The sequence below is a fragment of the Aspergillus pseudodeflectus genome, assembly GCF_044049435.1.
Source record: "Aspergillus pseudodeflectus strain CBS 756.74 chromosome Unknown BJX68scaffold_11, whole genome shotgun sequence".
NCBI classification, from domain to species: Eukaryota; Fungi; Ascomycota; class Eurotiomycetes; order Eurotiales; family Aspergillaceae; genus Aspergillus; species Aspergillus pseudodeflectus.
In genome coordinates, this window is record NW_027263787.1 from 628,144 (window position 1) to 643,092 (window position 14,949).

The 14,949-nt window shown below is 54.1% G+C and overlaps 6 protein-coding genes across 6 annotated transcripts; 3 read left to right on the top strand and 3 right to left on the bottom strand.

Moving 5' to 3' along the window:
• Positions 1 to 267: 267 nt before the first annotated feature.
• BJX68DRAFT_253974 (NAD binding domain of 6-phosphogluconate dehydrogenase-domain-containing protein) lies at positions 268 to 1,667 on the bottom strand (the record flags this gene model as incomplete). Its single annotated transcript, XM_071042816.1, has 3 exons — positions 268 to 819; positions 869 to 1,362; positions 1,412 to 1,667. The coding sequence occupies 3 exons, from the start codon at positions 1,665 to 1,667 to the stop codon at positions 268 to 270; spliced, it is 1,302 nt and encodes a 433-aa protein (XP_070901629.1).
• Positions 1,668 to 4,112: 2,445 nt separating this feature from the next.
• BJX68DRAFT_33910 (LITAF-like zinc ribbon domain-containing protein) lies at positions 4,113 to 5,200 on the top strand. The gene is made up of 3 exons (XM_071048996.1): positions 4,113 to 4,223; positions 4,274 to 4,646; positions 4,699 to 5,200. Exons 1-3 carry the CDS (start codon positions 4,202 to 4,204, stop codon positions 4,862 to 4,864), a joined length of 561 nt encoding a protein of 186 aa, XP_070901630.1. The 5' UTR covers positions 4,113 to 4,201; the 3' UTR covers positions 4,865 to 5,200.
• Position 5,201: 1 nt separating this feature from the next.
• Positions 5,202 to 6,604, bottom strand: BJX68DRAFT_33911 (EGFR-like transmembrane domain-containing protein). The gene has a single exon (XM_071048997.1). The coding sequence runs from the start codon at positions 6,387 to 6,389 to the stop codon at positions 5,418 to 5,420; it is 972 nt and encodes a 323-aa protein (XP_070901631.1). The 5' UTR covers positions 6,390 to 6,604; the 3' UTR covers positions 5,202 to 5,417.
• Positions 6,605 to 7,159: 555 nt separating this feature from the next.
• On the top strand, positions 7,160 to 7,822 carry BJX68DRAFT_33929 (uncharacterized protein). Its single transcript, XM_071048998.1, has one exon. The coding sequence runs from the start codon at positions 7,315 to 7,317 to the stop codon at positions 7,753 to 7,755; it is 441 nt and encodes a 146-aa protein (XP_070901632.1). The 5' UTR covers positions 7,160 to 7,314; the 3' UTR covers positions 7,756 to 7,822.
• Positions 7,823 to 9,213: 1,391 nt separating this feature from the next.
• On the top strand, positions 9,214 to 12,651 carry BJX68DRAFT_253975 (oleate hydratase; the record flags this gene model as incomplete). The annotated part of the gene is made up of 5 exons (XM_071042817.1): positions 9,214 to 9,525; positions 9,588 to 10,174; positions 10,234 to 10,643; positions 10,920 to 11,331; positions 11,493 to 12,651. The coding sequence occupies 5 exons, from the start codon at positions 9,214 to 9,216 to the stop codon at positions 12,649 to 12,651; spliced, it is 2,880 nt and encodes a 959-aa protein (XP_070901633.1).
• Positions 12,652 to 13,748: 1,097 nt separating this feature from the next.
• BJX68DRAFT_274429 (uncharacterized protein) lies at positions 13,749 to 14,850 on the bottom strand (the record flags this gene model as incomplete). Its single annotated transcript, XM_071047663.1, has 2 exons — positions 14,700 to 14,850; positions 13,749 to 14,640 (listed from the first exon to the last, which is right to left on the bottom strand). Exons 1-2 carry the CDS (start codon positions 14,771 to 14,773, stop codon positions 13,749 to 13,751), a joined length of 966 nt encoding a protein of 321 aa, XP_070901634.1. The 5' UTR covers positions 14,774 to 14,850.
• Positions 14,851 to 14,949: the final 99 nt, after the last annotated feature.

The following is a 14,949-nucleotide window of genomic DNA, read 5'->3' on the forward strand; positions in this document are numbered from 1 at the left end:
CCAGCGTCACCCCGGTGAATGGTCCGACTCGTCGTTTTATCCGACATTTGGCAGAACAAGTACCTTGCTCTCTGCAATTATCCTAGTATTCGAGACGAGTGCGCTCCGAGGGGCCCGAGCGCGCTCCGAACATTGGGCCTTGGGCCGATGCACTGCGCCGAAAAGTTGCTCGGAGGCGGGAATACGAGACAGCACAGGAGAAAGGGCACAAGATGGAGGTTGAAATAGTGAAAGACATATCATCATTATACATAGCTATGATACTGTTTACCCATAAACACGAATTACACTGGTACTGCTCTGTCCGCCCGACCCATGTCTCTGCGCCTGGAACAGCACGTTCAAAGCCGCATTCCCCAGATGCAACGGGCAGTGAAGGTCTCGCGCCTTTTGCACTACAGCCTCTAGTTTAGTAGCAGCTTGATCCACTGTAGGCGAGCCTTCGGGGGCTTTATCCCCGATACGTCCTTCAATCATCTCCAGACCCAGCTGAATAAAGATCTTGCTGGCGCCGGCAGCTTGACTGACAAGCCCGTGGAACTGCGCGAGGTCGACCTTGAGGTATCGTGCGAATGCGACCGCCTCGGCCGCCGCGACAAGGTTGACGCCCCGCATGAGCTCAAGGACAAGCTCGGTGGCGGCTTTGGGGTCGGCGCTGGGAGATACCTCCGAGAGGGGCTTGGCGTAGTATTGTCGGATCATCGCTGAGTCGTCTTTGGGGCCCCAACCGTGCACGAGGGCAGCGAGGTAGGCTTGTTCTGCGGTCGAGCAAAGAGGGGTGGGGAATCGGTGTTGACGGGCGGAGCTGGTGATGATTCCCTGCAACCTTGTCAGACTGAGCAAAAAAAGAAGAAGAAAGGTAACGTACAGCATCCTTCAGAATAATGGTCAGCGCACTCGCACCAGGCGTCCAATCCTCCTCCACCATCCGAGGGAATCGGTTCTCGTGCATCCATGTCCACGCATCCGAAGCAAAGATTGCCTCGGCCGTCGCCCGAGCATCCAAGCCGAGATGCGCTGCGAATCCCATGGCCTCGCTAGCACCACAGATGTGGATTGCTGCGAGGACCTGGTGAACCATCTTCATGTTGCTGCCTGCACCGATGCCGCCTGGGACGAGATATAGCTTATTCTCATCCGACATTTCCTGCAAGATATCGCGGGCAGCGTTGAGGGCTTCGTCGGTCGCGCCGGCCATGATTGAGAGCGTTCCGTCCGCGGCGCGCTTTGCGCCGCCGGAGACAGGGCTGTCGACGAAGAGTATATCGCCGCGACCGCGGTTTTGTAGCTCTGTAACGACGGACTGGGCATCTGAGGCGGACACGGTCGAGCACAGCATGAGGACTGCGTTCTGAGGGAGGTCTAAGACTGTGAGCTCAAAATCACGAAGCAAACCTATTCAAGTACGTACATTGCACGATACCGTCATCTCCAAAGAGAACAGACTGCGCTTGCGGCGCAGAAGCGACCATAACAATGTAATACTTCTTACCCTCAGCAGATTCACGGAGCGTAGAAGCAGGAATACCGCCAGCGGCCTTGAACCGCTCAATAGAAGCAGGGAAAACATCGTAACCATGCACAGGGTAGCCTTGCTTGACGAGGTGGGTGGCCATGCCAAAGCCCATGGCTCCAAGGCCAACGAAGCCGATTGAGGGTTTCGACATTATGATTTGAATTATCGCCACTGACTGCTGAAAGAGTGCGAACGACCGAAAACCTGGAATGCTGGATGCGATCGGCTTAAGAAGCGAGACGACTGAGATGTGGAGGCGGGGAAGTGGGATGCGTGGGGGGTCGGAGTTGGTCCGCGCAGCTATTATCCACGATCCATTCGGACGTCGGGCGACCCCCGGGCTCGGGAGCTCGGGCCTGAGTCTGGTTAAATAGGTTTTGGTGAAATTAATAGTCGGCTTGTCATAATTTCGTATTCGTCTCAACGCGCATTCTTCGTTGAGTAGTAGCCGGATTAAACCATGCATCGGACACTGAGCGACTAAGTGGAGCGTCTGCACCACTGACGTTCGGTATTAGGCTAAATAGCGACTCAAACGAGGGGCACATTGATCTAACCCAGAAGCGTGCCACAGATGGGCATGGTAAAGAACTTCACAACCTGGTCAAGGACGTCTTGCACTTTTCTCATCAAGCACAAACGCTTGATTAAGTTTACCCCACTGGGGACTGGTGTGCTATATTTGATCAAGGTAGGTCGATTCAACGTTGACACAAGACATCATAGGGCCGCTAAAATAGTGAACAATGTATTCGGTATCAAGAACATACTCGGACGAAGGAATGACGAACATCTGGTCGAGACTGAGCTTTCACATCGAGATGCAGTCGACAGACAGAAGTCCACTGCAAACCCATGGCAGACTCCCAACACAGTTCGGATTACCCTAATTCTCATCTGTCATAAAAACTGGGCGTGACGAAGATCTGACCCATATTGCTGGAGTCTTCACTCCTGAGGACACCACGGGGCATTTTTCCAAAGCCGAAAGGCTCCGAAGAGTATATCAAGGGCCGGATGGGTCGATTTGTGTTGACACTCATCCCCAGTCGTCATGAAAGAGAAAGGATAGTGGACGAAGACGTGACGAACATCTGACCGAGGTTGTACACCTAGACGCAGTTAGCGGACACAGAAATCTACTACGAGGGGCAAGAATTCCCCACCATCCCGGTCAACTTACATCCGGGTCCGTCTCAAGAAGACGGCAGTAGTGGACGAAGACGTGACGAACATCTGACCGAGGAGCATGCTCCACCCCTCCTGTCCCCGCTGGGGACGACAAAGAGCCCCGGGGCTCTATGACAGAACGATTACCTTGTGCCGTTCCTTTGGCAGATCCTCATATAAGGAGGCACCGTTTTGTGGCATAGTCACGCGCCGGCGTAGCGAGATCTGGCAGTTGCATTCTAGTAGTCTGAGACGAGAAAGAGTCAGTCGATTCGCAAGCCCATCAACGAAAACTTCTGGGGATTGTTTGGTACCAGGAGAACACCCAAGCCGTAGAACGTGCACGATGGGCGGCATACTTCAACTGGGACCGAGCTCGTCGTCGACCCAATCTAGAAGAGGTGCAGGTACGGTACAGCAACACAAGAACGTTCGATCCCCATGTCGACGGAGTTGTTGCTATGCAAGAACAGAGCGTGCAGTGATGGCTGAGTAAGGAGATTGTTGACTGGGAGAATATGAGTCATTGGAGAAAACACGTCAGTGTGAAGACTGGAGAAGAGATCTCCATCAAGTGAATGGGAGGAGGAAAGAACGGCGGCTTCCAGAATAGTAACACATTGTTGATTGGTGCCTTGACGCCTCAGGCTCGCAGTAAGTCGAAGGTTTCAGGCAACAATTTGCATCGCCAGTTCCAAACAGTCGACAACGCGCGACCAACTCATCATTCGCGCCACACTTTCATTAAAATAATGGGTTCTATGCACACTTTGGCGCTTCCAGATCTTTGAACATGCTACCCTCAGAATTGCGAACGCTGGAAGATGAGACCACGAAGCTGAACAGCCCCAATTGTGGCGAGTCCAGAGGAACGACGATCCCTTGCATCGCCATCGCTGACGTTTTCGTCCACAGGATTCCCCTATCTACCGCTAGCCCGCTGTGATTCAGCCAAGTCGTCCGAAGTCCCAAGTCCAACGCCCAGCCTGGGCACGCCCGAGATTGGCATGATTCACCCGGTTCTCTGTGCAGGAAGCTCCGCTCATGAGCTCCGACATGTTGTATGACGCGCGACACGAGGACGAATGTTGTTCAGCCAAAATTGACATGATGCGTAGAGAAAATTCAGAGGAAATGCTATTTCCTCGTGTAACCTTGTTTGATCGTCTTTTGCGTTGCCCTGTGGCACTTGATTGCGGATAGGCGCCTGTGTTTTCCAACACTGAACAGCCCCAATACGAGTCTTTCCAGAACGGGTCAGATTCGAGAAAAAGAGACGGCGATCCGGAAACCTGTCTTGGCTGAGCATATGCTTGTCTGTCATCGCCACCTGGCATTGGCTGTCAGGCGGTGGTAGGCGCAGCATGAGCTATTCCGGAAACAATGCAGATCTCACAAAGGATGTATCAACGGAACCATATAAGATCGACGGACGCATTATTTTTGATCTCATTCATTCAATTGTCTGCAACATTTCATCCATCAACCTCTTGAGCGCTCGAAATCATCGCCGAAATGTCGGAAAAAGCGAGCTACAGTATGTCGTCATCTATACTTTCTCTTCAGGCCTTGACTGACAGCTTATAGATCCAGCAGTCGAGGCACCGGCTCCTCCTAGCTACCAACAACACCCTTCGCACACTGCTCCGATTGCAGGGCAAGATGCGCAACAGTCGCGCGCGGGCCCGAATGAGGCTCCGGAGATCCTGCAGAATTTCCCTCAAGTACAGGCGCCTACATCCTCACAATATGAGCAACCGCATCAAGGATTCGATCCTCACAATCCCAGCCCGCAAATGTACCCACCGCAGCCACAGTCGTACTCTATCGAGCAGTCAAGCCGATACCCGACCGCTGTAGCTCTGCACGCGCTCCAGAGAACTTCACAAGTTGTCGACTGCCCGATGTGTGGCCGGAGGGAGATGACTCGGACGGAAGCAGTGACCGGAAAGACAACTCAGTACGTCACCACTTTTCTTTTCGGTATAAGAGCTTGTCTAATATAGAAGCAGTGCATGGGCGGCTGTCTTATGCTTTTGCGCTTGTATTGGCTGCATACCATACTTCGCAGCAATGTTCAAAGATGTGAACCATATGTGTGGAAGCTGTGGCCATCTGCTCGCGACGTACCACAATAGCGGCCATACGGTGGTCCACAAAACTCCGGAGCCCAAATAAACCTGTCGACCATCGCGCCTTGCTAGTTCTGCGGGCGTTTTCGATTTCAATTGAGTGATGAGATACCTATTATTTACCGAGTTTTACTTGCTATCAATACCGCATACCACTGATTCATACTTCCATTTATCAAATTGAATCTTGGCATTTCCCTGAATCTTCTCTTTCTGCCGATCTGTCCGAACTGATCTAAGGCATGGTTATTCATGGCGCTGCCACAGGTCTCTTTGTCCCGCTAGTCCCATGGTTCGTGGAACCAAGATGGTGGGACCGAAGCCACAGCCTCCAAAATAAGGTTTGTACAAAGATGGTGCGAGGTGGGTCTAGACTACTTGAGAATTGGAGCTCAAGAAGAGCATAGCATTGATAAACAAAATTTCAGGGTATATATACATCAGAAAGGACAGTAAGAAGATAACCCCGACAAGCGCTTCCACCCAACAAAAAGAAAAGAAAAACAGATCATATCGTGTCATATCCATATGGTTCGAAGGACGACCAGCGATCGAGCTACCAAAACAGCTCCTTCCCCGCACCCCATTGCCCTACACACCTACGGGATATACTTCTCCATCCCCCTCCCCTCAAGCTCCTGTATCTGCCGATTCCCCATCTCCTGCACCTGCCTCGAGTTACTCAACTCAGCACCAGATTCCTGTCCCGGAAGCTCAACCATGCGCACCCCGTTCGGCGGCTGTGTATACCCTTGTGGCTGCGAGTATGGCGGGATCGTTTCAAAGACGGGTGGTTTCGGTAGTTCGGCGGCGTCAGGGGGAGTGTAGATGGGTACGCTTGTGCTTGGACTTGTGGATGAGGGCGCCGGTGGTGGGTTCTGGGTCGTGGTTGTGTGCGTGTTTGAGCGGGATGGTGGGGAGGGGTCTGTTGGTGGTGCTTGTTGCGTAGAGGTTGAGGTTGTTCCGCCTGCGGCAGCGGCGGCGGCGGCGGCTGCTGCTGCTGCTGTGGCTGCTTTTTTGCCCGTGCGACGGCCGAGGTAGAAGGACGCTGCGCAGAGAAGAGCGACGGAAATTAAAACCCCGATGACGATTCCTGCGATCGCGCCACCAGAGAGGTCATTGTCGTCGCTCGAGGCGTCTTCCTCTGTGGCGTCAGCGGTAGGTGTGGGCGAGGACATCTGGGTACTCGTCGTCGAAGTCGGAGTGGGCGTCGGCGTCGGCGTATCGGACGTAAAGCCCGCCGCAGTCGCCGAAGCAGGTGGCATGCTGGAGACGATAAAGGCGGAGATATTCTGGTTGGCGTCTTGCTTCCACATGCGGCCGCTGCAGTCGAGCCCGTTGCTGCGATCGCATTGGGCGTCGTGGTAGAATTTGACGCACCAGGGGCCCTCCGGGTCGAAGGAGAACTCTTCGCCCGCTTCGTGCCATATCTGTGTGCAGTCTTGTTCGTCTTGTCCGTCGATGACTTCTGCGGAGGTGGTCTCGTTGCGCCAGACGAGGGTCCAGGCGGTTATTCCGGGGATGGAGGTGAGGGCTAGGGATGCTAGCCACAGGGTTGAGAGGCGAGCCATGTGTGTCGCGTTTTGTGTCTCTCTGGTGATTGCTTGAGAGATCGAGAGTCTGGAGGGGGAATCCTCTTAAAGTGCTTCATCCTGGAGCCAAAAAGGTTGCAAAGGAGGCTGAGGACGGGAGCCTCTTATCCCTCAAACACAGGCGCATTTCAACACGGCAGCCATTCCCCATATAGACAGGCACCGAGGAGAAGCGTCTCCCAAGGGGGAAATTCCAAGGGACCAAGTGTCACCCAGAGGCCGTGAAATGGAGTCGAGCCCTCGGGGTGATTCGCCGCATGCTGGCGGCTGCAGATCAAGGGGTTGGCGGCGGTGGTGATTGGCCGCGGATCCGTCGAATACGAGGTCCTGCCGGGCAATGTTGCATTTTGAGGTGAGTGCTTGATGATCCAAGCGTTGAGGGCGTTGGGTGGCTAAAAACAGTGAAGAGATGTGGATGACCGTCGATCCTCGTATAAAGGCGTTGTGGAGAACAAAGAGTGAAGGTGAAAGGGTGAAGTATCCGAAGAGCTGGAGGAAATTCCCCGACTTTTCGGCTGTGGATGCGAGCGCCGAGACGGTGGAGTCAATCCCGCTGTTCCATGTTCCATCTCTCGAACTCTCCTTTGAATCTTGAACCATCTTCAACTGATCTTGAGTCTCGAACCAGTCCCTGGTTGCCATGACGTCAAATACTTTCCGAGCTCGTATTCACCACTCATGCGCCTCGCGAGTCGTGACGACACGAGGCGATCGGGGATGTACCTGAAGCACAACAGGAGCAAGAGCGCAGCGAGATCCTCCGATACGAGGTCGCGCTATCAAAGACGCGGAATGTCAGATTGAAATATCTACCATCAATGAGCGGAGCTCACGGAATGGTTGGCCGAAAGTGTGGTCGTATAAGCTTTGTAGTCGACGCATACATTATACTCTCCTCCACGTCATGACATCCGCGTCTCCCGAACCACCAGCTCCCCTCCCGCTTGACACCTTCACTCTTTCTGCTCGTAAAGTCCGTGTTAGTGTATCTAACGCTCGACGACAATCCCCAATCCACAATCCTCGCTCGTTTACCCTTGCCGCCGAGCTCGAGTACGATCAATACCGTCGATCAGCGGAGAATATCGAGCTAGAAGCTCTCAGCAGTACGAGGTTTCCACCAATCGTCGCTCAGTCACTGACCACCTTCAAGGAAATGCCTCCCCTCGATTCCATCGCGGTCGCCACACAACGGCACGCCCTTGAGCGAAGAGACTGGGCCAGCGAGAACCCCGGCCCTATCCTGGTTTTCTGCATCGTCTTCATCGTGGCCATGGGCGTAATTATCCTCTTCTTGTACCGGAAATGGATGGCGCGGAGGGCTACTCAGCAGTCCTATGAGTGAGCGATGGCGTGTTTTTACAGCTCATACTGTGTACGGTTACGCCGACAATACTTGAACGATGATAATGAACTTGCCCGGATTTGATCTTGATATCATGGCAAAGAGCTTTGTTGCGAATCGTAGGACCCAGAAGCGTCAAAGCCGTCGATGGCTACATATCATGAGGTGCATACTCGACCTGGCCGTTGGACCTATTCTTTGATTGATATACAAAAAGAATTCACAAACCAAACCCCAGTCTCAGACACGGGTCACTGTCCAACTCCGTGGAAAATGCAGTAAGAGCGAGAAAGAAAAAACCACGTCGACTCCTTGGAGAATAACGTCGTAGGAGAAGGCGTCTTCCGAACTCATCCCACTGATTAAAGACTTTGCGAGGGAAACAACTACTGACAGCAACAGCGCTGAATATCATTGTACCAAGCAGACGCAGAATGTTTGTGAGCAAGGACCCTCTTCTTCCCGTCGCAGCGATGCCTATGGAAACATTGCTCACCAAACCCCGGCGACGAACTCTTGATCTAGGAATTATGCCCGCCACGGTTAGCTCTCGATACTAGTCCACTGACTTTCAGCAACATTGCATGCTGAGTCAAAATATTCTGCGATATCAGCCACACCCAGAGGAGGACCCCTTCGCAAGCTTCATCTCTCCAGGTCGGACCCTTCCCTCAACACATTAGGCACCTTCAGCAGCAAGTCATGAATATCCCTCAAGGCACTCCATTCTTGAAATCCCGGCACTGGTAAGGAAGAGCAGGATGTGCCGCGCCAGCTTTGTTGGGCGATTCTGGAGCTTCAGTGAGTGCAATGTTGCTGCGAGGTTCAAAGATAATAGGCGAAGCACCACAGAAAACAACTCCGAGAGCTTGGATGGAACTAGTTTAATGCAAAAGTAGCAAAGTGAGTTCGTATCTTCGATCTAGGGCAATTGTAGATGGGACTTGGAGTTCATGGGTATTTACTGCATTTATCTTATTTGTTCAGTCCGATTTTGTCGGTGTCCGTTGTCATTCGGCAGGGTGTCAGCGACCTCGAGTCAGTTCAAGATCGACGCCGACATACGATCTCGGGATCGCTCATCCGCAGAGTCAGTTGGACCCTCATCCTCGGCTATCCCTCATCAACCGGACGCGCTGTTCCCAATCATCGGCCTCCGAATAGGACAAAAACGACTCAGCAGTGGCGACCAAGCGCCGGATATACAATCGTCATTCCTCGGTCCGCCCGCCGATCCTGCAGCACATGAAAAGCACGTCCTCCGCGCTGCACGAATGACCACAGTATGCATTCGGATTATCCGCGGAATCATCATGATGATGGCTTCACGGCGGGTTATAAGGAACCCCTCTCAGACTGTCCGTATAGTTCGAGTTTCAAGTCTAGGTCCAAGCGCACCAGCTGTACCCCCTCACATATCCCTTCAAATTTAGCCGCTTAATACACGGCATATGCGCCATGGATAAACACCTTTCGCGTGTCATGGTTGGTCTGAAGCAGCTGCCCATCCGCACCCTGCTGGCCACTTTCTGGAAGGACCCGAAACGCCGCTATGGCCTTTCGGCGGCGGTCCTGGCGGCGTACCTGCTGCTAGCGCGGTCGCTGCGATTCCGGAGGCTGAAGCGGCTGCGGAGGGTCTATGGCAAGTATAGCACGCGAGAGGAGATGGCGACCATGACCGACCACGATGCGTGGGAGATTCAGAAGACCATGCTTGTTATGGAGTTTCCATCTGCATCGCTCAAGGCGCTGCAGTTTGCTTTATTCAGAGTACGCGGGGGCCCTCTTCTTACCTCGTATCAAGCCATGTAAGCATAGCTGATAGTGTCTAGACATACGGCATCCCCACAATCTCCGGCCTCCTCCTCCGCACATCGCAATTCTCCAACCCCGCCACCTCCTTCAAACGCTACGCCGACACAGGCGCCCTAATCGGCCAATTCATGGCCTTCGATCCGACCTCCGAGCGCGCGCAAACCGCCATTGCGCGCACCAAATTCCTACACACGGGGTACCGCTCCAGCGGCAAGATTCTCGAGTCCGACATGCTCTACACGCTGAGTCTCTTCGCGCTGGAACCGATCCGCTTCATCGCCATGTTCGAGTGGCGCGAGCTCAGCGACCTCGAGCAGTGCGCTATCGGTACATACTGGAAGAGTCTTGGGGATGCGCTGGATATCAGCTTTGCGGTGCTGCCCTCGGGGCCGCATGGGTTCAAGGATGGGCTGCATTTTCTGGAGGAGTTGAGGGAGTGGAGTGTCAAGTATGAGATGGACTATATGAAGCCGACGCCGCAGAATAAAGAGGTTGCAGAGAAGACGATGGATGTGCTGCTGTATGCGGTGCCGAAGGTGCTGAGGCCGATCGGTGTGAATTTTGCGAGCTGTGTGATGGATGATAGACTGCGAGAGGCGATGATGTACATGTCCCCAACAGTTCTCTCTCCGCAGCGCTGTCATGCTAACCCTAAATCCACAGGTACCCACCACCCCCAGCGATCTACAAAGCCATCTTTTCCTCCCTCGTGACGCTGCGCCGCTTCTACCTCGGCCACCTCGCCCTCCCACGCGCAAACTTCCAACGCATCGACATCTTCACCGATAAGCCAAACGAGTACGGCCGCTACTACGTCAACCTCTACGAGGCGATTCCCTACTACGTCAAGCCGACGCTGTGGAATCGCTGGGGTCCCGGCGCGTGGGTGAGCCGGGCGATGGGGATGCCGCTGCCTGGAGACGACGATGACAAGTACTACCCGCGCGGATTCGATCTGGAGGATCTGGGGCCAAAGTACTTTGAGGGGAAGGGAAGGAAATCCGTTGCGGAGATCCGGGAGCAGTTGAAGAAGGAGCGTAGAGGGCAGTCGCCGTTTACGCCGGAGCTGCCGAGTGCGGAGGATGCCAAGTTTGGGGATTCGATGGTACAGATTGTCAATGGGGATGTTTCGCCTGTTTGATTGTCTTTTATCTGTTTCTCTCAAATGAGATTTAGCCTTTTAGAGCTATGCATTGTATGTCGTCATGCACGCTGATGTATCCATGGATCGCGGGCCTGAGGTCATAATTGCCCCAACAACCAACTTCATTTCCCGTTCAATTATTCTTCAATCTATTTGACGATGTGACAGAGTCAATGAATCGACAATAGAATGAACCGCGAAAAAGACCTCGACGCCTGGATCCTAGGCAGCGGCATCTCCTCCCTAACCGCCGCCGTCCACCTCATCCAAGAAGCCCACGTCCCCCCTTCACGCATCCACATCCTCGAGAAACTCAGCGTCGCCGGCGGCACAACAGTCAGCTACGGCGATGCAGAGCATGGGTACGACTTCCGCGCGGGCGTCCGCCCGCAATTCAACGACATGTGCATGGACACACTCCTCTCCCTCGTCCCGTCACTAAGTGACCCGAACCGGACGGTGCGTGACGAGATCTACCAATACGTCGAGGGGATGGTTATACCGAAGGCGCAGACGAGGTTCCTCACACATACGCCGCATGGGGTCGGACTGGGGAATGGAAGGAAGATGGAGCTGGGCGTGCGCGATCGCCTCGATCTGTTTAAGCTTGCGAGCAAGTCGGAGAGGGCGATTGGGCGCGCGAGGATCTGTGATTTCTTTGGCGAGGGGTTTTTTCGGAGTGGGTATTGGCTGTCGTTGGCCACGGCGTGTGTTGATTCTTCCTCTGCCTTTTTACCCTCTCTGTATGGGTGAGATGTGCTGATGAGGTGGTGTATAGATTTGGCTTGAAGCCCACGCATTCGGCCGCTGAGTTTCGGCGATACCTCCATCGCTTCAATGACTTGCACGCCCTGAATGATCCGCATGTGCTTGACATGGGAAGGTACAATGTCCACGAGTCCATCATGGTCCCTGTCGCGCGCTTCCTGCAAGCAAAGGGTGTAGACTTTCGCTTCAACACGACAATCTGCGACATCCTCTTTGCTCACGACAACCCCGACGATCCCATCGAGCCAACGAGGGTGACGGCAATCCGGGTCTTACCTGCCAGAGAGAGGGGCACCTCGATCTGCTCTCGCGATGAACAGATCATCCAGCTGTGCCCCGCCGATATAGTGATTGTGACACTTGGCTCCATCTACTCGTCCATCCTAACGGGGAACAACACACGCTCTCCACCCCGTCTCGAGCGCGTCCCTACAACCCTAACCATGCCTGACGGCGCCGGCAACGATACAGACGAAGACTCGCCCATAGACTCGGAACTCGACGAGAATTGGCTCCTCTGGCTCGAGCTCTGCACCAAACACCCGAAATTCGGCAACGCCTACAACTTTTGCACGCGGGTGCACGAGTCCCGTATCGAGTCATTCACAATCACCTTTTCCTCGCCGGAATTCTTCACTCGGCTCGCGGGGACGACAGGCAATGACCCCGGACCGAATACGATCCTCACCTTGCGGGACTCCTCGTGGCTGATCACACTGCGGATCCCCGCGCAGCCTGTGTTCCCAGACCAGCCGGCGAACATTGAGGTCTGCTGGGGGTACGCACTCCACCCAGATAAAGTAGGCGACTACGTTTCGAAGCCGATGCTGTACTGCTCCGGCGAAGAAATCCTAACTGAGATCCTCTCTCATCTCCGCTGGGAGCCCGAGCAAATTCTAAAGAATGCGATAACTGTCCCGTGTATCCAGCCACGGGCAGCGTCGACGCTGCTCCCGCGAGATCCAGAGGATCGGCCGACTGTGATCCCCAAGGGGATGCACAACATGGCGGTGATTGGTCCTTTTGTGGAGATACCGGATGAGGTTGTTGTTACGACGGATTATAGTGTTCGTGGTGCGCAGATGGCTGTTCGGGGGCTTATGGGGTTGGGGGGGAGTGTGAGGAAGAGCAAGAAGGCGAATGCAATTAGTTTTTTGGGGCTGTTGTAGACATTTCAAGGGTTGAATTCGTATTTACAGGGCGATTCGGAGAGGACATATGTCGCCGCCTGCTCAACCAACTCCTGCCAGCTCCCACTCGCACTCAGACGGTTCCACTCACAGATATACCCCAGACTCGCCGTGCAAGCACGCGCGGCGTCCACCGTGGGCGTGTTCATGGGCAGATTAAATAGCCTAAGCCGTCCCTAGCTTTGTCCACCATGTACTGAGTAGATCAAGTGTAGCTTAATAGGGTACTTTTCCTGGGTTCCGCCAATCAGCCTGCAACGCCGATAGGATGCATGGAACGGCCATTGCGGGGAGGTGTCTGGGCGCGTCAGAGTGGGCTGAATCATTATTGGAAACAAACCCGATATCCGCGGAGAATATGTACAGTCCTTGAAGGCCCTGGACGAACTTCTTTGATCGACTGAGTCAGTTGGCTTGACACTTTTCTAGGGCAATGAGTCGGCGGAGCCAGATAGGGTAGAGAGAGGCTCCCCGTGCGTTTGTTTCATGGTATCTTGAGCGACTAGAATGTAGGAGATAATGCCAGAAGGAACCGGCTCGCCATCACCACGGTTGATAGTTGGATCCTCGACCCGAGGACCGCGCACGCCTTAACGAGCGTTCAGGGCTGCGCGGAACTCCAGCATCCATCTATCCCAATTGATAAGAATTCGGGCAGGATACCTGTCTTTGTGATCCTGATCGTTGTCCATTTGGAGATTAGATATGCTATCTGCCACCTTAATTCCCTGCGCCTGCGTCTACCCTATACCAAGACCCTTGCCCATCCCCGTGCCCCGTACCCTGACGTTGTACCCTAACTCCGTACCCCAGACCGACATCTACTCCTCGTCCCACCTCTAATTGTGGACTCTCCACGACTAGGGATAAGACAGGTATTGAAGATTGTCGTGAGGCGAATGGAATCATTGTTTATAGCCTCAATACAGGAAGATGAGTGCTTATCGGCGCCGATGAGAGTACTGCAAAAGCGTATATGAAGGATGCTTGATAGTAAACAAACCCTCTTGGTATTAATAACAATAAGATCATTAAAATTACACACAGCCTATATTAGTGATATACAATAGAAGCCCCTACTGAACCCACCCCTCCCTCTTCATAACCTCTCCCGTCCACTGCTCCAACCTCTCCGCAAGCTTTGCATCCTTGGCCGCACCGCTCTGCCACCACGGCTCCCCGCACCGCCCAAAGACATCGATATACCCCCCAGCCTGCTCAGCCTTCATCTCCGCACCCGCCACACAGAACAAACTGTTCCACGACCCCTTATCCGCCGACCACACGAGTCCAAGCACACGCGCAATCGCGACAACCCCGACAAAACTCGACCCAGACGCCTTGTCCACAGACGACGACAGATTCGTCTCGACGATCCCGGGGTGCACGCTCGAGACCCAGATCTCGCCTTCGCCGGCGCGCGCACGCTCAGACCCCGGCCCGTACGCTGCATGCAGCGTTTTCGCGTGCAGGATGTTCGCGAGCTTGCTCTGCCCGTACCGCGCCCAGACCCCGCTCTCGCTTAGCGAGGGATCCTCGAAATGGATCCCGTCCTTTGGCGCGGCGAGGTGGCCGGAGGATGTGATGTTGACGATGCGCACGCTACCGGCGGGGGCCCCTTTCGCCGTGCGCCGCAATACAGGGAGCAAATGCGCGGTGAAGACCCAGTGCGCGAGGTAATTCGTCTGCCACTGCGCTTCGTGGCCATCCTTTGTCATCTCAAAGGGCGTTGCCATGATTCCGGCGTTGCTGACGAGGCCGTGGAGGGTGGTTTCGAGGGTGAGGAAGTGGTTTGCGGCGTGGACGACGGTGGATAGGTCGGTGAGGTCCATTTGGAGCAGGGAGATTTTGGCAGTGGGGTGCTTTTCTTTGATGGTGTTTATTGCGGCGGTGCCTTTTTCCGGGGAGCGCGCGCACATGTAGACGTGGGCGCCGTGGGCCGCGAGGTGCGAGACGGTGTAGTAGCCACTGGGTTTGGTGAGATGAGTGATGTGCAAGGTTGTGAGAGTGGTAGAGACGGTACTTACATTCCGGAGTTGCCGCCTGTAACTATGAAGACTTTGCCCGTGAGGTTGGGGAGAGAGTCTGGATGGAAGGTCATGTCGAATGGATATGTGAGTTGAAGTGGAGGTGTGATGGTTGGAAAGACGATGCAGGGTCTTGGATTGAGATTGTTCTGTTTGATGATAAACATATTGTATTGAAGGAGTCGCTGCAAGCTTTATATTGGTTCTCTGGTCTTACGCAACTATAAAGTCCGAGATACTTCCATGCGCG

Bases quoted from the DNA above. Each gene is read 5' to 3' on its own strand.
- BJX68DRAFT_33910 (XM_071048996.1), top strand. From the start codon at position 4,202: ATGTCGGAAAAAGCGAGCTACA. The intron at 4,224-4,273 runs GTATGTCGTCAT...GACAGCTTATAG, and splicing joins GTCGGAAAAAGCGAGCTACA to ATCCAGCAGTCGAGGCACCG. The intron at 4,647-4,698 runs GTACGTCACCAC...ATATAGAAGCAG, and splicing joins GTGACCGGAAAGACAACTCA to TGCATGGGCGGCTGTCTTAT.
- BJX68DRAFT_33911 (XM_071048997.1), bottom strand. From the start codon at position 6,389: ATGGCTCGCCTCTCAACCCTGTGGCTAGCATCCCTAGCCCTCACCTCC.
- BJX68DRAFT_33929 (XM_071048998.1), top strand. From the start codon at position 7,315: ATGACATCCGCGTCTCCCGAACCACCAGCTCCCCTCCCGCTTGACACC.